General features: G+C 41.1%; 1 protein-coding gene across 5 annotated transcripts in view; it reads right to left on the reverse strand.

Moving 5' to 3' along the window:
* The window catches only part of rapgef2b (Rap guanine nucleotide exchange factor 2b), an 80,777-nt gene that overhangs the window by 14,465 nt on the left and 38,523 nt on the right, over positions 1-27,789 (reverse strand). For 2 of the 5 annotated variants that reach the window (XM_088431992.1, XM_088431991.1), the window contains exons 6-15: positions 26,553-26,720; positions 24,928-24,939; positions 9,883-10,014; positions 5,506-5,683; positions 2,989-3,125; positions 2,357-2,515; positions 1,943-2,095; positions 1,692-1,856; positions 744-851; positions 458-661 (exon numbers count right to left, since the gene is read on the reverse strand). In XM_088431992.1, the coding sequence (XP_088288118.1) occupies positions 458-661; positions 744-851; positions 1,692-1,856; positions 1,943-2,095; positions 2,357-2,515; positions 2,989-3,125; positions 5,506-5,683; positions 9,883-10,014; positions 24,928-24,939; positions 26,553-26,720 (1,416 nt within the window). Of the gene's footprint in view, positions 1-457; positions 662-743; positions 852-1,691; positions 1,857-1,942; positions 2,096-2,356; positions 2,516-2,988; positions 3,126-5,505; positions 5,684-9,882; positions 10,015-18,176; positions 18,352-24,927; positions 24,940-26,552; positions 26,721-27,789 lie in introns of those variants that run through there. The other 3 variants (XM_088431993.1, XM_088431994.1, XM_088431995.1) reach the window with 3 other exon arrangements.

Raw genomic sequence — 27,789 nt, forward strand, 5'->3', positions numbered from 1 at the left:
TGTTTTTCAATCAAAGGTCAATCACACCATGAAGTGGCCACTGATTGGCTGTCATTGTGATTGGCGACACCTTATAGGCTCCTTTTGTGGGTGTGAGGTCAAGTTCAGGAGCAGAAGAAAGGTGTCCATCCGAAAAACAGTCAATTTAACCCAAAAAATAGAAAAACACCCTGACGTCACCTTGAAATGGTGATATGCATTCTTTGTAAGACGTTTGCTTACCACAGAAGCCGCTCAAATTTAGCTGACCGCATAAATGCAAAGCACCCAGCCGCAACTGTAGCCACAGCTAACAATTGCAACAAAAACGCTAATGTAGTGAGCCATAGCAAAGCTCCTTGCCAAACTCGCGTGATATCAAAAACACACACACTCATTAATTATAGATCTTAATGAAGCTAAATTTTTAAACTTCAAGACAGCGCTAAGTATTAATACGAAACACATTTCTAGTTACCTGATCTCCTCTCTTGAGCCCCGCCTCCGCCGCTTTGCTCCCGGGCTCCACGGCGTCGATGAAGACCCTGAAGCCTTTGTCCTGCCCTCCCAGCAGGCTGAAGGCAAGGTCGGCCTCCCTGGACGCTTTGGTCAGCGTCACCAGGCGAGGTTTGGCCTTGGCGGCGCACGCGATGTTCAATAGCCGCAGGTGGCCGCACATTTTCTGAGGACAAAAAGCGGCCACGTGTCGTGAGTGAAGACAGCGCATCTTATTTATTATTACAGGATTTTTTTTTAAAACGCACTTCTCTTTCCAGGTTGTTTTCAAACTCCTCTAGGAAGTGAGTCATGGCGGCGTCTCCTTCAAAGTCATTGAAGTGATTGTTCACCCACAGCAAGACCACCCGTGTCACCTGAGCAAATATAATGCAATAGTATCAAAAAGACACATACAATATTGATTTTTCTCCAAAACGTATTTTCTACATTTTCACCCCACAAAATAGTATGTGCTTATTCATTTGACATTTTTTCGAACATTTTTAGAATTTTAGGCTATTTTTCACAGCAAATCTGGCGCAGTAAAATGTTGTAATATTAGTCGGATCTTTGCAGAAGATAAAGCACATCTGTCTTGTTATACTGTCTGTCTACATGTGTTGCTAGCGTTTGTGTTCAAAAGTCTATTGCTTCAGGGGTTTTATCACCATGAAATCGATGCTACTTTTATTAGCTTGTCTATGCATTTTGCGTTGAGCGTTAGGATTGAGCTAGCTCTTTCAGTGCTAAGCGTTATTGGAAAAGTAAACCTCTAGAGGGCCGGTATATTCAGCATTTTCGCTCACCTTTCAAGGCCAACCGAAATTGTGTACTTTGTCTATGTAAATATGGGTGCTGCTGTATGAAAGATTGAACATTCTTCAGTTAGAATTGATGTATGTAATAGCTGTGTTATAAGTGTGGAAACACCGCCATCCAATGGTCACAGTTATCACTATAGTTTTTCAATTGGCTTATATCAGGTAAGCATTAGTCAAGGGTGTCAGCTCCTCTCCATAAAAAACGTATTTTGACAGAATTTTATGATTTATTATTGTTATTACTATTTTAAAAGACGAGTATTTCTGCCCATGGCACCAAATGAGTTAATAAAAAAAAAAAAAGCTTCATAACAAATAAGTTGAGGCACCACTGTGTTTTGGAAGCTCACACTAAGCAGCAAGCAGGCATTTTGATCTTGTAAAATGGCATACTTTGTCCCTGAGACTGGGGTCGTGGAACCACTCCAGTAGCTTCTTGCCCACCACCATGGGGCTGGACAGGAAGGTCCTATACGTCAACAGGAAGTCCTCGATGTAGGTGGGGTCCACCACAGAGTGTTCCTCCACCAGGTGCATGGTCAGACGTTCCGATGTGCCCTGAACCGAGAAAGCGTGGCGGTGTTATAACAAAAAAAAAAAAAAAAAAAATCAAAGTCTAAATGTTATTTTTGCTAAGCAGTCACCTTGATGACAATGTGTCCTTTCCTGGTGCCGGTTCGATCCAGTTCTCGGTGCTCCTTGACCATTACGATCTCGCCTTCCTCTTCCACCTTCTGCATGTTCTTCTCCACTTGGTTCAGGATGCAGCAGTAGTCCTGCTGAGCTATGCAGACAAACTGCGAAAGACATCCAAAACAAGAAGTCAAATTTTCGTCACTTTACGTTCCTTTACTGCCTTGATGTTGTTGCTATGGTGCCTATTACAAGTGTGAAAAAGGCCCTTTTAAATGCTCTTCTAAAAGAGCGCCAAAACGTTCAACAGCGAGGGCCCCGGGGGACCGTTAGGGCGAGAACATTATCCGCAAACGACCTCCGCCATTAAGACGCCTAACAGCCGTGTAAAAGCCGCGTCTGGTGGCACGTGAAGGACACGTTACCTGGCAGTCATCCACCTTGGTCTTCATGGCCCCCTTCATGTACTCCTTCTCCATGGTGGGCGACACCCCGAAGCTGTTGCCCATGCACAGGACCTCGGTGCGCCCGTCGGGGTAAGTCACCTCCACCGAGCCGTTCAGGATCACCGACCAAGAGTCGAGCTGGAGATGCAACGGCCACATCACATCACTGGATGCTCAGGCAGCGCTAATGCTAGTTGCATTCAAAGGAAAGTGATTCTAAACTGCAACAATTTCACTTTAACTCATTCAATCCCAAACACATATTTACACGTCACATTATTTATATTAATTTATTTTTTACTCGCATGACAAGCCTGTGTCCCTGCACTGTTTTCGAGGACTTGACCATGGTGGCAATTTTCCTGGCACGGAATATTTCCATGACATCCTATGATTAAAGCATGTTCAGTGAACCTAGTGACTAAAGCGTGGCGGTGTTATAACAGGGCAAAACGGCGGCCATTGAAAGCCTCGTCTCACTTTATCCGCCTGAGGAGGTCCACAGGGGGGGGGAAGCGACACTCTGCATTCAGCTTTAATAGACCGGAAAATACATGAAACGGAAGAAGTCGCTTCGTTTTTTTTTTTTCTTTTGAAACTAAATAACGCACCTCCTCGCCGTCATTGAGAACGATGGTACCGGCGCGCTCGACCACGGCGAACACCATGACGGCGCAGAGTTCACGGCGTACCGACATGGTCATGTTGGCGAAGGCCGGCAGCTGATGCATGAACTCCAGTAATTGCTCTGCGGGAGAAAAGAACATGTTGATTGCAGGGATTCTTTTTAGGGCTTGGGAGAAACTTTTACACAAATCCAGCTTGCTGCACTAGCTTAATGCTAATTTACAATACAAAATTCTATTGACAGGCTAAAAGAACTAGCACCTGCCGTGATGTTATCATCCTGTTGCAACAAATATTTAACCCGGTGGCAATATATGTCAATTTTTTGGACTTTCATTTTCTAAAGAGAGGAATAAAATCACTATGTATGGCTAGGCAGAATAATGTAAGAAAAAAAAAAAAAACATAAATCACTAGTTATCACACTTGAAGAGGAGAGCTGCTTCTTTTGTCTCAAATCCTGCAAAAATAAAACCACAAATGGTGCAATGCAATAATAAACAGGTGTAATACACAGTGCATGTATTTTTGATCCTCTGCATAATTTTTTTTTTTCCATCTCACTGAGCAGATGTGACTTCCACCTGAGAGCCAGCCCATTCATGTGTGTCCTCGGTAGTGGACATTTATTTTAGGTCTATGTCTTTTGACTCATTGGACTTACCCTACTAAATTCTAGTGTGCTCAATAAGACATTCTGACCTTTGAAATCATCTCATGCGTTTACATGTGTTGCAATTAACTTTGCTGTCTTACTGAGACAAAATGGACAATATACCAAAATGAATAGACTGGGATTAGGATAGTAATAATAATGTTTAAGATTTTTATTTATAGTATTTTGCAGACCTCCCCCAAGTTACGGCTCAGTTTGAGAAATCTGTTGCAGGGGTTGACATTCCATCATTAACAGTGTCTCTCATGTCCAACATCAATGGCATCGACTACTTGAAGTAGCAGAAAAAGCGCTGACGCGTTAAACTCCCTGACCTCGCTGCAGACTTGAAATCACCGCATCGTACCATCTTTTTAGTTTTCAAGTGTGGGCTTACAGTATACAGAAAGGGGGAGAGGCAACTACACAAATGTTTAAAGGCCTCGAGGAAAACAAAAATTATTCTACAAAGAAGCCGGATGGGTTTTATTTTATTTTTAAAAGATGAATTTACCCACAAATACTCTAAATTCAAAACGTTTGTTCCAGCGTCGCAAGAGTGTCCGCGGTCGTCACGGCAACAAGCAGCTATGGCGTGAGGGGACGGAAGCGTTTGAATGTTTGATGCGCTGGGCGAGGTGAGGCTGCGGGATGTGCCAGGAGTGACCTAGAAAAGCCTGCTGGCATGGGGGGGGGGGGGGGGGGGGGGGGGCTGGTGGGCAGCCTGCTGCGGGGGAGATTAAGCGTGGAGATGGAGGAGGAAGAGGAGGAGGACGAAGAGGGCACTCACTCTTCCTCTCACTACAACCGACGCATCCTCCTCCTCTTGTCAACATTAAGCCTCTTCAAAGGCGGCTAACGCACATCGCCGAGCCGCAGCTTTGATGGGATGATACTGAAAAAGTTCCGCGAGGCTTTGAGGAATGCTCGGGGGAGGCTTTCATTTGTACAAAAGCATTTTACACAATAATCTCCGACCGTCATGAAAAAGGTTTGCGGCGTATTGACAAGAGAAATAGAGAAAAAAATGTTGATTTGTTTGCTTTCGTGGAATCATTTGCCAGCTATTTAGGAAACGACAACGTCGATGATTTGATGTCTTTTTGGGAGGAAAATGTCCATCAAGTTTATTGTTTAACTTTATTTTTGAAAACCTCAACACCAATAGTTTTTTTCTAGTTTGTTTTTATCACTGTAAAACTAAACACGCAACATCTCCGCAATTTTAGGTCCTTAAATAGTTCAACAATTCTGAAAAATTACATTTTAAATCAATGAAATTGCCAAATGTCATTTTGACATATGAAACCAATGATGATTTTCATAATTTATAATTTAGGGACTTAAATTATAGCCCAGATTTTCAAAATTTCTAACATTTATTTTGTCCTCTATTAAAGCAGACGGACTATTACTGCGCTGAATCAAAGCGAGACATTTCCCGGAATCTAATCAACAGTTAAACTCATTTTCCGATGTTACAAATCGAACAAGCGAGCAGATAATGAGAAAAAAATGTAGTCAATATGAAGAAAGTCGTATTTCATTTAATAAAAAAACGGAAGTTAAAAGGTTGCTTTTTTTTCGGTCCGATTCATCGCTGACTTAAAATTTTGATTTGTTGCAGCTCCATTTCAATATCTTATTATTTTTCTGTAACTGTCAAACCCTAACAGATGTTAGCCTAACATGACATCGTGTTCCAACGTTACACACACGATATCTGCGGATCGGTACCCGCCCGGCGCTAACATTACCCTTGATACACACTCGTCCCTAAACCGGAATTGGCATCTGTCAAAACAAGCTTTCCTTTTCTTTCACAACAATAAAAGCATCGTCTCACCGATATCATCGTCCGTCCTGTCCATGGGGTCCTTCTCCAGGCAGTCCCGAACGATGTCCCGGCTCATGAGGGGGTCCGACGATCGCTCGATGTCCTCCTCGTCGTCATCCTCCTCCGAGTCCACGGCCGTCTCGGGCAGGCCGCTCAGGTCCATGTCGCCCGGCTCGTTCTCGGTGGCCTACGAGGAAGGGGAAGAAAAATCGGAAACGTTGTTGAACTTCGCCGTGGGTTTTGGACGAGCGGTTGAGGTTCCGAGGGACCAACGCCATAAAACGCTATCTTGCCAACGCTATCCAGCCAGCTCACCCAATCAATCCAAATACCTCCATGTATAAACAATGCTAAGCTACAGCTTCCAACTAAGCAGCAGTTCCAAGCTTAAAAAAAATCTAGACAAAAACCCACACAAACATCAGCTCAAAAAAAAAACAACCTAATAATATTAGAAGGGAAATATCAAAATTTTAGCAACAATGCACAAACAGATGAGGAAATACTAAATCCAATTACCCATCAATATATCTATAACCACATATCCTCACAATAGTCATAGGCTTGCTGGTGCCTACCCCAGCTGATTTAGGGCACAACGCGGAGGGACACTCATCTGGTTGCCAGCCAATTGCAGAGCACACAGAGGCAAAGAATCGTCCATGCACCAAATCACACCTCAGGACAATTTAGTATGTCCGGGAAATAACAATTATGAAACATTAAAAATCACAATAGGATTTAGACAACTTATAATTTGGGAGAAAAATATTTCAAAGTAAGACGAAAATGCCTTTAGCTTAGCAATTGGACAGAAATGCTAAAAACACAAACAGAGAAAACATATTAACAGAAATGCACAAAAAAGATGGTGGACAAAAAGTTATTTAAACGTTATTATTATTACTATTTGAAAATATAATCATAATGAGAAATAAAAAATATAGAGAACTATGAAACACTAAAAAAGACGACAAATGCAATAACAAACCTGTAAAAAAACACAAAAATTAAACACGAGGCTATTCAAACAAATGAAAGTTAAATTTGACATAAATATTATCAAAAAAAGAAACAAGACAAATCATACGGTGAAATTTGACTCAAATATTAACAACAACAAAAAAAGTGCAACAACAACTCCACGCCAAAGCAAACATGTCGCAGAATTGCGCCCGGTTTGGACCACTTTCTCAGCACACAACCACACGCCGGCTCAAGCGCTGCACGGCAAACAGGCCCCCGCGCATAGAAACAAGCTCATTAACTGCCGAGCTCTTTCCGAGTCACCAGCGAGCCTCCCGGCAACATCCCGTTCTTTGAAAGCCATGATGCAATTAGCCCCGCTTTGGCGCGCTCAGGAAAACTAAATAGCAGAGGAAACCGCCATGCGCAAAAGCATCTTCCGTAAACTCACCTCATTGGCCAGTGGAGAAAATGCGCTCCTGGCAAAATGCCCGCAAAATTCCAGCGCCAGACGCATTGTGCGCGCGCTTCACACTTTTAAAGGTGAAGAGTAGCCCAGACCCTACTCGTCTTCTCGTGTCATCTTCTCCTCAAATGCGAGCCGAGAGCGGAGCAGCTCATTAATGATTCATCAACAACGGGTCGGTGAGGACATTTGGGCGTGGACCCGCCGGTGGGCGGGGCCAGCCCATGTGAGGAGTTTGGATTAAAGATGAATAATGATAGATGGATCATAAAATGGATGTTCAAAATATTCAATTAAAAATATATATACTTAAAAAAAATACCTACATTATAATAATGAAAAATACAAAATTAGGTGGAAATTTGAAAAAAACTGCTCAAATAACAAAATAGGAAAGTTAAAAAATAATAAAAATTGGAACAAAACGTTGAAAAAAATAGGTGAAAATCAACCAATTATTAGAACACATAAAAAAAAGTTTGACAAAACTACTGTCAAAAACCGACATTATAAAAATCAATATGGAAAAATACATCAAAAGGTGAAAATTTGACAAAACTTTGCAACTTTAACAAAATAGGAAAGATAAAAAAAACTAAATATTAAAACAACATTTTGAAAAAAAATGGTAGAAATTAAGCAATTATTAAAATAGAAAAGGTTTGAGAAATTACTCAAAATATTAGGCAAAAAAAAGTTTAAAATTGACAAAAAGATAACTATCATCCGAAAATACACTACTGTATATGATGTGCAGTCCAAAAATATTATATGAAAAACCTCTTAGGCAAAGACACATTTTTCAAACTAAGAATAATTTGAAAAAACTTGCAAGAAAAAAAAAGATGATGAAAATCTCGACCTGAAAAATACATTAGAAAAAAATGGGGAAATTTGCAGCAAGAAATACTAAAAGAATACTAACGATCCAAAAAAAAATTATTGGAAAATACAAAATATAAGTAAAGATAAACGTTGAGTCACGGCCGCCTTTAAACAAGGAGCGCCCGCCCACGTGTCATCCGAAATCCATACAAACGTCACGTGCGGCCGCCATTAAAAGTCAGCAGCTGTTAATATTTCATCAGAGCTATTCTTGGATCAATGCTTTCAACGGCCGCTTGAAGGGCCAGTGTCATCATTTATTCAGGTACGCGCACACATACACACAATCCTGTCGCGTTTGTCGACGGCGACCGCGAGAACGGGCTCTCGTCGGTAATTAAGCTTTTCCGAGCTCCCTATCCCAAAACGTCCAAAGTCAGCAATTCCTGACAAGCTCGGAAGAAAATCGCTTCATGAGCTCCCAAGAGCGACGATTAAAAACCGCGGGGCATCAAACGCATCGTTCCAAACGAGCAAAGTTTCATCCGGGAGGAGACTGCGGGCAAACAAACTAACAAACAAAACACACCGGGATGAATCGTTTCAAAACTTTTTACATCATTCGTGTGACCTACAACCAAAAGCTGGACAATTATGGCAAAAATGATCATCACGATCATTCTGATTGCTATTCAAACCGCAACTGATTTGAATAATGCATAATAAAGCTCAGATGTTTTGAGTAGACTTTGTGGGTGTGTAGACTTTTAACATCCGGTCAAGTCCATTGTCTGATGGGTGTAGTGTACTGGACTGGACAGAACTGGACTGGACTGGACTGGACTGGACTGGACTGGACTGGACTAACTGTGATGACATTACTCGTAGGCAAAATGGCCACCCTTGAGATGGACAAAAACAATTTTGCTGCTGAATTTCCATTCCATAAAGACAATTATAATAGTGTAATTACACTAGTGGGGTTCCAGCATATTATTGTAAAATAAAAATCGGGGGTTGACTTCCCCTTTAACTAAAAAATTCATGTTTAAAGTGTCACTCACTAGTTAGAATACATTTGAATGAAATATTTCATTGCAATACAGACACTCTAGCTCACATGCACACATACAAAATATTAGACCAGGGGACAAAATACTAGGGGGCAAAAATGTAAAAACCGCTTGATGAAACCTTCACAAATATATCTATATATCTATCTATATATATCTATCTATATATATATATATATATATATATATATATATATCTATCTATATATATATATATATATATATATATATATATATATATATATATATATATATATATAAATTTCAGCAGGGCAAATATAATATGAAAAAGACAAAATATTCAGGAAACATGAAATAATATTCAAATAGGATAAAAAGAATGAATTATGGCTAGACAAAAGACAACATTTGGAAAAAAATACATATACATGACAAAAATACTGAAATTACATAACTGTTATAGAACTGAAAAATACTAGAAAAAAAAATATATAGGCCAGAAATCATCAGCCAAAAAAAAAAAAAAAAAAAAACTGAGGTGAAAGTGATTAAAAGCAGCGTCAGGACGCAGAGAAACTGCAAAGTGTGTGTGTCAAGCGTGTGAGTGCCAGATGGCCTAAAGATCACCGTCACACACCGGCCTGTCAAAACACACACATACACACTCATACAAGGTTGATGCCGAGTGATGGCGCGGACTCTGAAATGGATCTCGCAAAGCATGTGACGGCGTTAAGATGCGTAGGCATTAAGAGGATTAGTGGCTGCGAGATTTCTGCGCTCTTTTAAGCCGTTTTATTTACGCCCGCGGGGGCGAGGATGCTACTTTTTACATTCTTTTATTAAAAAAAAAAAAACACCTTTCGTTAATCTGTCAATTTCCACATTCCCGCTCATGTCCAACTTGAAAAGTTCACATTTTTAGAATGAACATCCACGGACGGAAAATCACGTACTTCCGCATTCTCTCAGAAATACGGAGAACGGCGCTTTTTATTGACACGTTAAAAGCGCTGTACTTACCTTCACACCTAGCTAGCGACCTGAAACGGCAGTAGGGATCTTTTTTTTTTTTCCGTTTCCCACGTGCCTCACCTGGTAGATATCAGACAGGCTGCTGCTTCCGGAGTCGCTGGTGATACTACATCCCGAGTGGCTGGAGGACACGTGCGTCACCTGTGGGTGCAAGCCGTCGGCCAGGTGAAGTCGGCTGAAGTCTGCGGGCAGCTGCACACACACACACCACACACACACCATCAGTATGGCGACGCCGTAAGGGACCGGCAGGGATGGGTCGCTAACCGTTTTAATGGGTTACCATGGTGTTAAAGATATAATGTTTAAATAACTCCTAATACTGTCTATCGCTTTTTCTTTTTATTTAATTTAATGGCGGTTGTATTAGCGGCGCCCGGTGCAGCGCTGCTCTTTCCTCCTCATCCTTCGTGTCAAACTTACGGCGTGTGTGAGTTTCATGAGGGAAACGGGTACTCCTACAAGACACGTGATGAGTGAAGGAGTTGTAATCTACTCCCGCCCCAACTCCTGCCCTCATTGGTCGACGGTCATGCCGGGAGCCAATCCCGTGTCTTGTAGGAGTACCCGTCTCCCTCATGACACTCTACTCTAGGTTGATGCGAAGGAAGAAGAGGAGCATTGTAAATGCCTTACTTAGATTTATTTTGTAATATATTGTCATTTCAAGTGTACACTCTGAATATTAATCGTGTTTTGACGACTCCAGGATTCATTGAAATTCGACTTCCGGGGGCCGCTAATATAACTGGGGCTCTCCGTGAGACTACAGCCAAAGGGATGGGAAAGGAAGGGAAAACAATACAGTTACTGTATAAGGTTTAATAATATAAGACTGAATATGCGTGCTGCAGTAATTTTTGTCTTAAATATGTAAAGTATAAATACTTTTCACATGTAAAAAAATTGAGGGAGCCACATACACATGCACGAAAATTCCGCGAGGGGAGGGGGGGCTTTTTTTTTGTTTGTTTTTGATCTAACAAGATGGCTCTCAATACTTGACTTCAAAAAGGCAAACGCAAGTGCTTACTTTTGATCAAAAAACAGATTCATGCTCATGCTAGCTTGCTTTCTGTGTAATTTTAAGGGTTCCATGTGATAAAATTAAATGTTATTTTGGAGATAAGTATTTTTTTTTTTGGAGGATCTATTCAAAGTCTGCTGCATCCCACAGTGGATCCTTTAGACCAGTGGCTCTCAATAGTCTTTCAACCGAAAATACATAAATACAAATTTGGGGGCCATAATTGTAGAACTATCCCGAGGGAGATTTTATCTAGTAACTCCAGACGAAAAATTGTATAGCATCATTTGCTTTAACTATGGCTTCCGAATTAAACTTAAAAAAATATTGGGATAGAACATTTTACGAAGGCGTAAAGACAATACAGTTTAGCAATAACATTTCTTCATGTTCCAATTTGCTTTTTCTTAATTTGAAAACTAAAATGTACCGTTTATTCCACAGCATTAAAAAGGATTATTTTTCCCGTGATGTGCCTTTACGTACCCCCATTTGAGAACAACTGACCCATAGACTTACAGTATATCAAGCTATTGATGTTGCATGTGACAACTTCCCCCTTCCATCTGTGTCTGTGCCGCGACATGGGCGAAAAAATGAATTTACAAGCAGTGTTAAAAGGACGTCTAGTACTCAAGCCCGTTTTTTATACTGTCATTTGTTTTGAAATTCCTCGTGGATGATGACATTATCAGCTAGTCAGCCAATGTAATAGACATTCCTCACAGTAGCACAAAAACCTCTGGGCGCTAATAACAATAACAACGGCACACTTGGCCGGAGGCAGTCCGGGTGAAGTGGAGCAGACGAGGAAGACGGTTGGCCCGAGGAAAGGTTTTGGCCAAGGACGGACCCCTCAGATACAACAATTTGGCGAGTGCAGCCAGCCAGATAATTAAACAGCAGGCGATTTTTTGACACCCTGCAATCACACCCCATCTCCAGCGCGGCGGAGATTGCGCTCTCGTTCTACCTGTAACAAAGGCGGTTCGGTGCCCATGTGTAAAGATTTGCCGAGCTTGACGCACATTTTTCCCCATTTTTTTTTTTTGCAAAACACAAATCCGCCCTGTCAATTAACCCACCTCATTTATTTGTGATATTAAGCGTGGCACAAGCATTAAAAGTATTTACTCAGGGGATGTTTCGAAATTGGCAAACGAGAGTCGACCCACTTCCTGGTGCGCCACATTTGGAATTGCGGGTGGTGCACAGATGTAATATTGATGGTACCACACAGCCAGATGCGCAGCGGGCCTCCCTGCTGGGTATCATCTATAAGTTGGGTAAATAAAACATCGGGCAGCGTGAAATATTTATACGCACTGACCCGGTGAACCACTTTTCGACTCTGTGATCACATGATTCATGTATGCTATATAGCAATTAGATTTTCCTATTTAAATAAATATAAACGTAGATCAAATGGGGTGGTGTTTTTCGACCCGGCGCTGACACCATTTTTTTTTTTTACCTACTTTTCATTTCCCAACCATCCTCTTGTAGGAAAAAAAAAAAAAACATGTCTAATTAGAGCAGATTTTTCAAGGCGATGATAGCGTATGTTAGCTTGTTAGCCGCCCGCTGGCTTTAATGAGGGAACGTCCCAAATGGATGCGCGGCGTTTGTAGGGTTTGTAAATGAAAATTCTGTGAAATTAACGATGGTATCAAAGCGTGTTTTATACAGAAAAATGTTTGCAGTCGTACAAGTTGTGAAAACGAAAGGCAGGCGAGAATTTAGAAGACTGTCCCATTCACATCGCTTGTAATTAGCCTTTGGTAGTACTAGTTACTTTGCATGAATCCAATGGAGTTAAAAACTACGTCTAATTACAGTTAAAAAAACAAACAAACAAACAAAAAACTAACTAAATTACAGTCAAGAAATACAATTTTCAGTCTTTTATTTTTTTCTTTAACTTTTGTGGCGTTATGTTGCAAATTATAAATTTTTTTTATGATATCATAAATTAATAACCCCCAAAAAAATCAAGGGAACTAAAACTTGATTAAAACATGTAAAATTTCAAACTACAACAATTCCGAAATTTCTATGTGATTGCAGCTGGACCTGCGATATTTTGAGTACTCCAAATTCTGGACCATATAAAATCATTATATTTACAATTTTTAATTACAATTTTTGAGGATTTTAATAGGATTTCTGACACTGATTTCCCTGCGATTTTTGCAACATTCTATTGAGCGGCGGTCAAACTATGTCAGCAAACAGAAAACTCTTTGTTGACTTGAGTTTCAGCACAAGACAGTAGGTGGCGGTAGAGAGCAGTTAATGGCTATGTCCAGAAGTGTCAATTTTACTTCACAGGCTACAAAGCCAGATACAATTTTTGATTTTTTGAGGGTGTTAATAAATGTAACCTACACACGTATGGAAACTGATGCCTCTGAACAATTTAAGTGGTTGAAGGAAAAAAATATTCATGAATAACTTGAATTATTGCACCTTTAAAAAGCATTTTCAAAATTAGGGGGGAAAATGCAATGTGTGCGCACAAGGGTTAAACAAGTATCTCCATATAACTTCCAACGGAAGACCAAGCCGTCAAGTTGTTATCTGCTAAGAAGTAGACATCTAAACCAGTTAGAAAACGGTTACATGTAGCCGGTCGATGAGTTTTTCCGACTGACCAATATCGACGCCCCCCCCCCGTGCGGTTTCGACAATCAGAGTGAAAGCTCCTTTAACCACGAGACCCACCCCCATTGGTAAAGAGGATAATAAAAGACTTAATCCTTTCTCTGCACTCATTTAGGTCATCCGTCTGCGGGTCAATAAGCTGGCGAACGATCGCTCCGTAAGCATGTGCTCCATTGACCTCGCTCGGACGGCACGCGACCAAAACAACGCTGCCTTCATACAATCGTTACCCTTGATTGGTCTGCTGCTAACGTCCGGTAATATTACAAGATAAGCGCCCTACCGTCGGGGAGGTTAAGGTGCGTTCCTGCGGTTTGTCCGGCAAATCGAAGTACATGTGTCCAATCAGCTGTCACGGGCGTGGTGGGTAGTGGGAAGCTTGGATTAAGCCAGGCGCTAATGCCGGACTGCAGAGTTCACTCACTAGCTAGCTTGGGTCTATATGTGAGCAGATGTGACGATCCTTAAATTACACCGCAGACCTAATGACCTAGATCAGCGGGTTGAGAAGCGCGGGCTGCCTCTCAATCTATTTAGCGCCCGGCTACAGAACCAGAGAATCACTGCGAGACGTCCATTACAGCCACAAGAGGCTAATGCGAGCACCCAGTGATGTGTGAGGGCGAGGAGAGACCCATTTCCAGCAGCCGGGAGAGTACACATTATATTTTATGGTTTGATTGTCAAATTAAAGCTGCAAACAGAGGGGTGTGTGATTTACGGCGAGTCATCAAACTTTGCCATTATACAATAACGGAAATTATAATGTTTCACGATTTAGTGTTGCCCATCTGTCTAGTCAAGTATTTATCAACCCTTATTGAGCCAAAGCACATTTTCTGAACAAAACTCATGGAACACCAGCACAAAATCGTCCCCAAAAGTACACAATATTAAATAAATACAATCATATATTATTTAGTTAAACACGTAACTATTTTTCAGTAAGATGAGACACGATTACATGAATTAGACTCATTCACTATCAGCAGTTTTAATTGATTTTTGACGTCTGTAGATGTACCAGTTTAGTGAAAATTGATCTTTGAAGTAGATAAAGTAGCTGTCAATGGCAGCGAATGAGTTAATTGAAGCTTCTGACATTCTTGTGGAAAATAATTTCATTGTTCTTCTTGCCTGTATAATTTGCTTGGATGGATAGAACAAAAAAGAGGTTATTTGTAGGATTTTTTTTTAGGTTAGATAGACCTAACCTTCCAAATTTTGGAGTAATGTGAGGGTTTTTCAAAAAAATGACAACGACCTTGGAAAATTTGTGAGTCTACGCATTGACGCGTTTATAGCGAGTGTCATGTATGTCAAAATCCGAATTACGGAGTTACTAGCTTTGCGTGACGGCTCAAAGGCAAAGACGAGACCCAAAATTGTTCCCAGTTTAGCGTTGCCATCTGTGTAGTGCATACAGTTCAAATTTGGTGACCGTAAAAGGCAAAATTTCTCAGACAAGTGCGTCTTTGAAGGACCCCGGGAAATATCGAGTTGCCGAATGAAAAAGTTTCAGTGTTGAAGGACGTCAGGGATTGCCACCAGAGTGCTTTTGACCGTGTGGTCAGCTGTCTTGAGCCTCAGGGATCAAGAGATTAACGCCTCTTTTGGCAGTACGTCTGATTAAATAGGCCTGATATGCTAACAGGGCTTCATCTCCCCTGTGTTGGCTGGTCAGCGGGTAGCCCAAAAAAAAAGTGACCTTACGTGTCAGTACCACTACATTTCCATAGACAGCATGGTGGTTTGCATGACTAAACACGGTGCCTTTAGTGGCTGTGAACACGTTTACCGTGTAGAGGGTAGGGGGTCAGGCAAACTCTCTTCCCAAAGTGGTAACAGGAAACCTAACATTAATTACCATTAAACTGACCGATCAATCACAGGAAATCTAGTAATCCCCTATCCAACTTCCAATCTTTTATGATAAATCTAACAACTCCAAGATGATGTGGTTGCAATAAAAATGTTTTGGATTTGGCTGGGGTTTAAGGATGAGCGAATATTTACACAAGTCATAATATTTACATAGTGAAACAATCAAACGAGGGTTTTGCGACATCAGATAAGGGGGCTACCCAGTAAACAAGAGACAGAGCAGTTTTTACACCAAGATGAATGTTACGATAGCGCACACTTTTACAGTTCCCTGGAAAGTGACACATCAGCATTCAAGGATCCAGTTTAACATGGGAAAACGACACCGGGCTGGGTTTGTGGAGTGTTAGCATCTGAAGTAGTCAATAGCATTGGCGTGTGCCCCCTTAAATCCAACCATTAGGACTAACATAAATCTATAAATCAAACCCTGAACCTTAAACCTACTGTAAATCCTAATGCTACTCTCTCACAGCCTAAAACAAACACAAAACGCTAACCTTAGCTAACCAATGTCTAACCTTTACCGATTGAAACTAACCCCAAAACCTCAAATAGTATATTTAACCAAACTTCAAATCTTAGGCCCCAACTAAACCTTACCCTACTTTTACTTGTCAAAAATCTAACACGTACATGGCTAGGCTTCCTAAACATGTCTAAATACTAACCATAAACCAACTCATAACCCTACAAGTCAGCTAGTAAAAAAATGAATAGCACACGGTTGTTCAATGATCAACAAGAAGACATGAAATCCACTGCAGATGATTAAAAACAAGAGTATGTATTTAAATGAGACGTTTTTGTGGCGCCCATAAAGCTTCAGAAACACACAAACTGAAGGGACGATGATGCATCTGCCACCATTATAGTGATTTGTTGTGACTTGTGAGCATGACAATACGGGGAGGGAGGGGGGGGGGGCACTTGATTTACAGACCCGCGTGAGCGCTTGGGTGTGACGAACACCAGCGGTGTTGACGAGAGATCAATCCCGCCGAGTGCGCGTGGTCTCAGGGGCCTGGGTCCAGATAGTGTTCAGCACCAGGGATAGTGGCCCTGGTTGGGGAACCTGGTTCCACTGGAACCAATATAAATCTTCACCTGGGTGATTAGCAACACATATTCAAACCCAAATCGTAAATTTATCATGACCTCAATTCCTAATGATAACCTTAATCCAGCTATTATCCAAATCCTGACCAACACAAACCTTAACCTCCAAAACTAACCTTAATCATCGTATCAATCCCGAACTCAAACCAGACACTCCTCAATACCTTACCTATCAACCATCCCAAAGACAAATCCAACCCAACCTTAATTACTAATGCAAACCCTGAAATAATGTTAAAAATCCAACGGTAAACCTATAACAGAACCTTAGCCTTGCCTTAAATCCTTAAACCCTGATTCCACATCACAGTACTGAACACCTATACCTAACCCAACATTAAACTTAACTTCTATATCCACCTAACACCAGATCTAATACAAAACGTATGTATATCCTAACCCTAAATTGTGGTATTAACTGGTAACCTCCACCAAATCAATCTAGCCCTAAAATAAACCCAAAAAACAGGCAAACATTGATTCCTATTTTCTGATATTTTGGTTTGAAACAGCCATTTTAGGCTCACTTTTCTCATTTTTTTTAAAATCATGGCCAGGTTTGGCCATTTGAGGTACGTTTAGAGAAAGAACTTCTCATCTCATAGTGTGGCGACTTTAAAGTTTTGTTTTTCCACACTCTCAAGTCACTGCACTTACGCTAGCTACTTTCCTTTAAAACTGATGGTGTGTGCACGCGTGATGACAGACAAGCACATGGTCTCCATTTCTACTACAACAAACTGACACACATCCCCGACAGGCTTCGCCAGCCTCAGCCTTGAAAATTCTAACCTAGGCGCCAGTTTCATTTATCAAAATAATATTTGGTAGACATGTACATTGTTATTATGTCAGGTAGACCCACAAAAAAAAAGTCTCAGGAAAGACTACATGAAAAGACACAAGTAGTCTACTATGATGATTTTCGGGCCATTTTCGCCAATTCCAGAGGTCCATCAAAGACAAAAGTCCGAGATATAATGTGATTGCGACCAGATTGGAAGCAAAAAATGGTTGATAAATGGTTGCTACTAAATTGGGAAGGATTTTCATTTTTGTCTTATTAACATTGCATGAGGATGATGTATCACAGCCCGGAATTCTTTGAAAATTCAGCATGAGTTGACCCACCAAATATTTTTTAAAGGATGATGCCCAAAAAAACATCTGCCACTTTCATTTCAATTTGCCATTTTGAGCTTTTTGGCTGTCAGTTCTCGTGAAACGTTCTCAGCCATTAATAGAGGGAGTAAATCTTTTTTTTTTTTGCTCGTGTTAACTCGCAACAAATGTACCTTTAGGTGAGAAACGCCTTGTCACTTGGGGTGGTGTCTTTGAAGATTCCGCTGCTTTGAGACACCTTAGCTACCGTCTTTGCATTAGTAAAGAGTAAAAACCATCCTAGAGTGTAAAAAAAAATTGCCTTGGCGGTTACGGATGCCAACTGTGGCCCTTTTTACGAGCTGCCAAAATACAAACAATAGAGTTTTCAAGATTTAGCATCTTGCATTTAACGGCTATGAATGACGTGCGTGGCCGCGTAACGGCAAAGCACATGGCGTCCGTTTCTACTACAGCACACTGACACACATCCCAGGCTACGCCGGCCCGGTCCTCAAACGAGGGGAGGGTCAAGGACGCGGCCGGACGTCGGACTCACCGGCGTTTTATCCTGTTGGCTCGGCACTCCATTGCTGTCTACAGCTGCTGCCGCTAACGGTTTCATGGTGATAACAGTCCTCTCCAGGGCTCAGAATGGAGCAAAATTTGACATCCCCCCCATTTCCCCGTCCCTGAAGGGAGTATCCGCTAGATTAGATGCTCCGAATCGACAACGTTAAAATCCAGGCCGGAGGAAATGCCCCCCCAAAAAAGGAGTGGGAAGCCTTTGGGGTAAAAAAAAAAAATAATTAAAAAAAAAAAGCTTTTTTTAGTCACAGCTTCGCCTTCGCCGCCTCACCTCCATGGTGTCGGGAGAGTGAAGCATCCTTGTTTGAGGGAAAAAAAAAAAAAGCCAGCGGTTTGTTTGCCAGCGCGGGGGGTGGATGGTAGGGTGGGTAGGTGCATGTGTGTCACGGGTGGAGGAGGGGATGGCGGCTGTGGTGAAGTGGGAAAGAAGAGGAGGAGGAGGGATGGTGGGGTTAGTATTGTAAGCGCCTCCTTCCTTACGAACGCCCCCAGACAGAAGGGATGGAAAGCGGAGCCGATACGGAAGAAGGAAGAAGCGGAGAGGCTTTATTACGTCTCCTAGCTGGAGACGGTTGTCATGGCAACCATTAAAAAAAAAGAGCTAAGAAGGAGCTCTGAATAAAAAAATAATCATTTTGACAGGGAGCAATGATGTCACTTTGCCTCTCAGCTGGGGTCGCCTTGGTAACCGGCCCCTCCCGCCACCGCTTCGCACACCCTCTGGGAGACGACGGTTGCCGTGGTGACGGAAACAGCCAAGTGGGAGGGGGGCGGGAGTGTAGGCTGAGAGAAAGTGTCGGCTCGCTTCTTCTGTCAGGCAACATCTTCGCCTTCTATGACAGGGACGAGATTTGGCCCCATCAGCGGCATTGAGACTCGGTTTGGACTTTTTTTAAGGCACCTTCAAAGAAACTTTTACTATTGTTGAGATTTTATGGGTACCATCTATCAAGTACAGTATGTGTACTACACAAATAGCAAGTTATCCAAGTTCAACGAGTTTAAAATACACTTGACACTAATTAACCCCTAATTAGGCTCCAGATTTTGGGGGGGAATCCATCTCCAAAACTGGTTTTACTGAGGAGCATGAAATCTGATAAATAGGCCCACAAAAAAGAACCTATGAAACACTAGAGGCGTGAATGCTGCCTTTTTGGTTTGAAATGACCATTTTTTAATGATTGTGGTCATTTCCAGGGGTCCTTCAAAAACAAACTTGTCCCAAAAAAGTTGTTTTTTTGTTATCAAATGTTGTAATATAAGTGCTACCACCAAACCATGTACACTTAGATGTGGAACGAGGTCCTTCTATGACATTGGGAATTCTAACGGGATCTTCCAGATCCCCGCCAAGGCCAAGCAATCGCAATTTGGAAAGCCACCAAATGACTTTTTAGCGCGTAAACAAGGCACGTCTCTCAATGTTAACAAAAGTCAAAAACCTTCTGGATGCCAACCAAAATTGAATGGATTTTTCCTTGGCCGGCATCCCATCCGCCCGTTTCATGGAAATGAGTTTTTCCGCAAAACAAACAGCCGCTGTCCGAGACGACGAAATGGCGCAAGATTTACCGTACATTCCATCATAAAATTCAGTTGTGTCGCACCAAAAACAAAAAGAAAAACAGATCCTGCAAATTATTTCACAATATTGGATCGTCTTTCAAAACTGTCTAGTAAATACTGACAGTAATAAATTATGTGAATTTTAAATAGAGAAACTAGCATTGTCTCTTCCAGTCAGACAGACTGGAGCTAGTAGACGTAGCAGACAAAGCCTCGCTAGCTAGATCATTTCTGCTGCTTGGGGGGCTGGAGACCCCTCCCCATGCCCCACGAGCCCCCCTTTGCCATGATGTAATGCTTCACAACCATAACAAAAAAAAAAAAAAAAAAGAGCTCAGGTGTTCAGATGAGGGTAGGGTGAGGGGTTGCTAGCCTAGCATATCATTACATCACCACCATAACAACAACAAGGGGGGAGGGACGGGTCATGTCTAGGGAATATCAAACCTCCTGATGATCCTCCCACTGTTTTTTCAACGCTCGATAAGCCAGTTAATGATTTTTCCCTTGACTAACCAACGGGTAAATGTGAAGAAGGATGGCTAGTCGTGAAAAAAAAATACACTTGGGCTGATGTAGTCAGTTGTGTGATTGCAATATAGCTAGCTACTGATTGTGGCTTTTTTTTTGTACGTTTTGAGCAAAGTCACCCAGGAAAAAGACAATACTAGAAAATACCATATTCTTCATTTTTGGTCATTGCTTATTAGCAAGGGATGAGCCATAAATTTACCATTCCTCTTCAGGATGCCATGCATTCTTTATCATATAATATTTAATATCATCATATGAACGTTTTGTGTCTTTAAACAGTGTTCTAAAGCATAAGCAGTGCATGTAAGTGTTATTACCTCAAGAGGAGGCTTATTGGTTTATACGGAGTACGGCGAGCAGCCAAAGCGGCGTTTGCGTAAAAAGGGCTTTTGATTTTAATGAGGCGAAATCTAACGGAGACGCGCGGATGTCTTTAATGTTTGAAAGTAAAGAAATAATACGCGGGAAAGAAATACATCTCCCTCCCCACCTTTTATGTGCACGGCTAGTTTTGTCTTCATGCAGTGATTTAGCATACTCTTGCTAGCTAAAATAAAAGCAATATGACTTTGTTATGAATTGTTACCATAGACATGTCCACAAAAAAAGAATAAAATAAAACACACACACACAGGAAACCGTTCCCGCAAAATATGGCATTGTGGTTTGGGTGGAAATTAGAAAGCACGGGAAAATAATTTTTGCAATTTTGCATCAACCATTTGTCAAGAAAAGTGGTTCTTAAACGTATTTCAATAATGTTCCAATTGTAATAGCTTCCGCCACACAAACAATAAATTGCTTCAAGTTCCAATTAATTTGCTCTCAATGAGAAAACATTAGCGGCATTAAAAACATTAGATTTTCTGAAATTTGAAAATTGAAATTTCATGTAACCTCTAAAGTGTTTTCCCAAGCCCTTGGGGCACATACACCTTTGCAAATAGATGTCAGCTGACATCTATTTCAAACCAAAACGCTCGACTTTCAATTCGATTATCTGCACTGCTCATTGAGAAACGTTATGTCTTATTATGATGAATATGCCCATCAAATTTCAAGCCAATCTCTGAATCAGGATGAGGGCCTCTATAACTTTCAGAAAATCCTCCTTTCCTAGTCCAGTGTACAGTATGTAAAATTTTCCCTGGACAAGCAAAAATTGCTGACTTTTCTGGGCAGATTTAGGTCCCCAAAATAAAAAAAAATTGTGGTTATGTAACCCTCCTAAGTACGCATCTAAATAGCGCTGTTAGCACAAGAAAGACGGCGTAATAACCAGGCTGCGTCCCGTCCCCCGGGGACCACTTCATTCATCACGCTGCCATCGCCTGGAAATAATTCAGCACGTAGACAGCCAACGTTTTTTTTTCCCCCCATTGCAGGTTGATGGCGGGGGCAAACGAGCGTCCCGCCCTGCGCAGCCGCCGCCTGCCGGCATTAATCATCCACGCCGGCAGCTAGTTCCGAGCCGCCGCGTTTGAGGTTAACGTGTAACTAAAAGCTTCCGATTGGGGTTGCGGAACGAGGTGAGCTTAGGTCGGCGGGCGAACGTCGTTTCGCTTCGCCAGGGGCCAAAATGTTCCGGCCTTAACCGAGGCGAGGATGACTTAACTTCTGGGGTTAAACATATGCAGGGGGGTAAATGAAGCACAATACTTAAGCCATGGTTTATTTGACTTGATTTCAATCTTGACTAATTATTGATACGTGCGTATTTCTTTATATATCGTTTATGTACATATTTATATCTAGGACTCCGATGCGGATCGTTCAAATTGCTTGTGTATATTTAATCCAAAATATTTTTTTGTGGAGCAGTTTTGTGAACTATTGACTTGATTTGAGGAGCAATTTCTTAATTTTGCGGAGCATTATTTTTTCCACGTTTTGTCCAGTGACCTAAAGCCACATTTTTTTTTTTTTTATTAAACAATAATATAACAGTGAGAACCATTATTATTTTGATTGTTATAGTCATTATTAATAATAATAAAACAGTTATTAATGTTTGATGCATTGATGGCCTTTTATTCCGTATAAGTTTGAAATCTCCGACTCCATTTGAATGCATCATAGGTCTTTTCAATACATAAGCAGCTATGCATACACTGTTAAAAATGACCAGGGTTTCACAATAATTACCTGTATTAATTTACAGTAATTTGTTGTATTTAAGTAGTTAAGTTGTAATATTACAATGAAAGCCTGTGTAATTTTACCAGTTATTCTACAATAAAATCCATTTGTCAGTATGTTGTTGTAAATGCATTCACAGGATATTGCTGTATTCATTACTGTGAAAGTAATGCAAAACCTATCCAATAATTTACTGTGATATCACGGCAAAATTTTAACCGTGTAGACTTGGACGCGTCGAGCTAATCGGAACACAACCGGGGGAAAAACTTCTAACATAATTGACGTCCATGTATTATTTGCGGTATTTATTATGTACTTGGCCGATGTAGGTGGCGTGTTTTGTTATGTTGTTGCAGCGCTTGACTTGACAACTTCGATTCCATGGTGAACCATGGTGATTGTTCCGCACAAATTACCGATTAAGTCTAACAAAACCGCGCCCCCCTTGAACAAAAATGAGCTGTCGTTCAAAAACCATATGGGACCGTCAGGGGCCACTTGATGTTCAGTTTAGCGTGTTTACATCAGGCACAAAGTCACAAATTTACACACACAAAAAAAAACGTTTACTTTGAGCCTTTAAAATATCAATTGAATTTTGCAAAACACAATCCTGCTTACTTTCATATTGCCATACATAGTGTCATCTGTATATTATGTATTTATTTAAATATGCTGGTGTTTATTTCATCGTACCGTGCTTCTAGTACATTTAGACTATTTACTGATACACGCTTAATGTTTTACCATACTCAATTCTACTGCTCTATTGATATTCACATTCATTAATGTACACATATAGATATGATTTGTTCAGGCACTTTGTTGTTACATTTGCATACACGTCGTTCATGTACATTTGCCACATGCGCTGCTGCTCAGTTGCTGATGTTGTAAATATTTTTTTTTATGTTTCTATTTCGTCAGCTGTAAGACCCCAATTTCTGTCTAACATACCTGCAATCGTCCCGTAACAATGAAGGGACCGTTTCCGCTTCCCCCGAACACCAAATCGACTCAATAAATGTCATCTGTCAGACCTTTTGAAAATACATTGCAGTTAATGAAAAAAAAAAAAAAAAAAAAAGCAGCTGAATGTCAATGGCAACATGAAACGCACATCAAATGTCAGGCCGGCGCGGCGAGATAAGAAATGGACGCCGAATCGCGGTCCCACACCTCCTTCTCATTTGCATATTTGGCACTCATCCAAAAATATCGCTTCTATTTCTATCCCGGCTTGGATGTTTGATGGTGTGCTATAAATAAGCATAATTGGAGGGAGGGTGTAGAGCAGTCGCTGCATATTTTAGTGGGTTTTACACTCAAATATATGCATGCTACAGTACAGAAGACACCTGTTATATTTTTAGTCTGGCATAACACGACGTAAAGCACGAATCGATCAATCACTCGGCTTTTCACAGCCGAGCACTTCTCCAGTCGTATTGTCAGACCGGCGGCGGCTTTTGTATGCGAGCCGTGCCTAGGTTGGTCACAAAGGACGGCGCTAAAAATAGAGTGGCGGATTTGTTGTGGGCCGTCTCACAGCAAATGTAGGTGCCAGACACCTTTGGAAACCACAATATGAGATACGATAGCAATATTTGGCCAATATAGTGTTGCTCATATGTCGGGGATAAGCCTGTCGTAGAGCACGGAGGTCAAAATGGGAGCTTCAAACCAAAATGGCTGCCTTTGGGTTCAATTTTAGGGATAGGTCCTTAAGACGTTTTTGTACATACTGTAATAGTGTACACTTGGATAGATTTTTCCAATTCCGGTGACATTTTCATGTAAGCTATTAGATTCAATATCTCCAAATCTCTTGAGTCGGTCTGTAAAAGCCATCAAAATTCTAGGACTTGGACAAAGCACCAAAATGGCCAACTTCTTGTTCAAGTTAGACACTCTTCTATATATATATAGATAAATACAGTATAAATAGATGTCAGGGCTTCATTTTTTTGTTTTTTAAACATTCTTAACTACTGACTGTGTTTGGAACGCAAACATTTTCACGTGGAGAGCTTTCCGACATTAAAAACGAACCATTAAAGAGTCCATTAAACAGCTGTGCCACGTTTGGATGCGCACCATTGGTAGCAACGCCGTAAGCACACCCACATATGGTTAACACTAACAGCCCGAACATATCGAAAACAATTGAGAGGCGTTGCAATCAGCTAAACGGCCGCTATTATTTCCCCGTTAACGGGCCTACACGAACCATTCGGGCATATCGTCGCCATCAGTTCTCAGTCAAGCCATCAGTTCGGATCAAAAAGCGGGTCAGACAAATGGACGTTTTTTTGTTTTTTTTTGGATTACAACAGAAGCGTCGTACTAGCTTTTCTAGCTAGATGGATTGCAAAGGATTTTTTTTTTTTTTTTAAGGTGCTATAGGTACTAAGAACTTACAACTGGGAAACACACACACACCCACAGGACATGATTAAAATTGACATGTATGGTACCTTATTGCATTCCTGGGAGCCATGAAAAGAAGAGAGAGAGGAGATGAAAGTTATCAAAACGTTCCAAGTGAGCTCAAGCTTTGGAAGCAGCATGAACAGAAATCCGAGCGTGAAAGGGAAGAAAAATGTGGAATTTTATGACTCAATCATCAAGTAGGAAAAAAAGGGAAGACATACTGGTGCTACACAGAACTTGAAATACACCATCAAACAAGAAGTTAGAGTTATCAACAGACCTGAAAAGACAACATTTTTCCAGCTAAGTGTATGTGATCCTATTTTCTATTTTAATTAACTAAATAAACAAATAAAAATAAACCAAATACAAATAACTAAACAAATAATGTAAAATAAAAACAAAACGCTTATTCATCATGGACTCATCTTAATTCATGTTAGTGCTAATGCTAAACTGAAGCCTTAGCAGTGATGCTATGCTAACGTCAAGCTGAACAATGCTAACGCGACTATAAAAATAAATACCAGACAACACAAATTAAAAAATAACGCAAAAAAAGGTTTTGTGCCTTCAATCAAATTTGCCTTAATACAAATACAATGAAAAAAAATCCACAATTAAATAATAATAATAAAAAAAGCACCCAAACGCATAGCACAATTGAAAAGAAAAAAAATACCCTACATTTAAACTAACTATAAATCCATATAAACATTTGAAATACTAACAGAAAAATAACCTAAAACGTTCCTTACATTACTGTGGTAATTTATTACAGTGTACTTCTGTTACATTTTTTGGGTTGGACACCATTACGTAATTTTAAGGCTAACTTATACAAAATGTAATTTTCACGGGTGTTAAGCATTTCGTGGATTCCCAGCTGCCTTCTTCGAATGACGCCACTAACACTTCTATTCCAAAACGCCACAGATTAGCCTTCAACGTCAGATTAGCATCCGCTCGGTTTCTGCTCGTCACCAGTTTTGTTGCTATGGCGCCTTGCATCTCTCTCCTCCCTCAAGTGCGGCGTGTGACGAGCGACAAGGGACCATGAGAAAGTTGAGAGTGCAGACCTTTTTCATGACCAAAAACGCTGCTCTAAATTTAGGCAGCAGGGCGCGGCCTCCCAGCCCTTTGCCGCATTCCTTCCCTTTTTTTTGAGGGAGTGTTTCACATCGTTCCAGCGGGGATCGAGTACACGCCGGGAATGTTAGGAATGCGGTGAAATTGTGCAGAACAGGAAAGGCACTGTGCACACACACACACAACACTGCGGGAAGGCTTCACTTCCTATTCCCAGCGAGGGAAGACTACAAAACATTGTGTTCGCCGCGTAATACTGCACACCGCACACAAAAAACATTCAGGGGAAACTATGTATAGGGGCAAAAAGAAATGATCAAATGAGCAGACAATCATACACACTTTAGCACAAAAACTAGAGGGGAAGCAGACAAGTTGGTTAAGTCACTTGAACAAACTAGCAAGTAAGACCATCTATTTCCAACAACAAACAACCAGAGTGAGCTGAACTATTTGCAAGAATCTCCACAACAGCACAAAAAAAAAAATAAAATAGCAGCAATAACAGCGGTGATCCAGCAGAGCGAGAGTTAAAAGCAGATCAAAACCAGCAGCGCTCCCCCCCTCTCCCCAAACTCACCGTGTGGTACCCCCGGGCTATGGGCGGCTTCCCAGCAGGGTACGGATCCACCGTGTCAATGATGGTTTGCCGCTCGCCTTTCTGGTTGATCTTACGGAAGCGGCGGCGGGACTGGCGGTGCGATGCTTGTCTCTGGAAGTATTCCTCATTCTCATCCATATAGTCCACCTGGGAACCATGTCGAAGAGACGGTTACTGGAGGGTTGGGGGCGACTTGTCTATTTTTGTCAAACAATTGCACTGTTTATCGCCTATGCATGTATAGAATCAAATAAACACAACCTGAATTAAACTGTGGTTCACCTTGACATGATAAATGAGCTAGTTTACATGTTTTGCCTTTAAAGGGGCAGTGTGTAGAATTTGGTGATCTCTCGTGGCGAACTATTGAGTTAATTCATTATAAAAACCACATCAATGTACAGTTTTTAATATAATCTTGCTACTCATACTACCTAAGTCGCCCCGTGCCTAACACAAGGCTGACATTGTTTTGCTGCCATGTTTCTACAAGAGATAACATGCTTCAAAATTATTCCATTCTCCTATTTCACCACTAGATGGCATTAAATCTTACACACTATCTACCGGTAGTGTAGAAAAAGAAACAATTGTACAGAGAGGCGTTTTTGGTTTCACTGATTGTATTAAAGCAAGCCGGTAATAGCTTGGGGAACCTGCTTGTCGAGACAACATGCGCACAGCCATACTTGCCAGCAGGGGGCAGAGATGTGACATGGCATTGTTGACAGCCGGTCTGCGCAGCCACCAACTCGGATAAATCTGAGTCTTTCTCACAATTTTCCAGTCATTATGGATGGATTTAAGGACTTTTGTCAGTAGTGACTAGAAAACTGTTGTCGGGATCTGACAAAGAAAAATCCCATGGATTGAATGGGACACAGGGGCAGCAAAGACCCACTGTCAACGATGCTGTCACATACCCGCCCCCTGCTGGCAAGTATACATGCACATTTGCATGTATTTTATTCTTTTATTAACCATATGTTTCCAGCTTAGCACCACAGGTACTCTTTATTGAATCGTATGTTTTAATAAACAAGAATAAAAGTCAAACGTGTGTGTGTGGAAGGGGGGGCGGGGGAAGGAGTATAAAATTACAAACAGAAAAAGATAAAGCAGGTGGGGATGGTTCAAACACTTTAGAGGTAGTTGTTGAAAGTGGGCAATTTTAAAGCTATTTTATGGTTAAGAGAGAACATTCCGAATATAAGTG

This window comes from Hippichthys cyanospilos, chromosome 13 (assembly GCF_059441005.1).
Source record: "Hippichthys cyanospilos isolate Australia breed blue-spotted pipefish chromosome 13, RoL_Hcya_1.0, whole genome shotgun sequence".
In the NCBI taxonomy this organism is placed as follows: domain Eukaryota; kingdom Metazoa; phylum Chordata; class Actinopteri; order Syngnathiformes; family Syngnathidae; genus Hippichthys; species Hippichthys cyanospilos.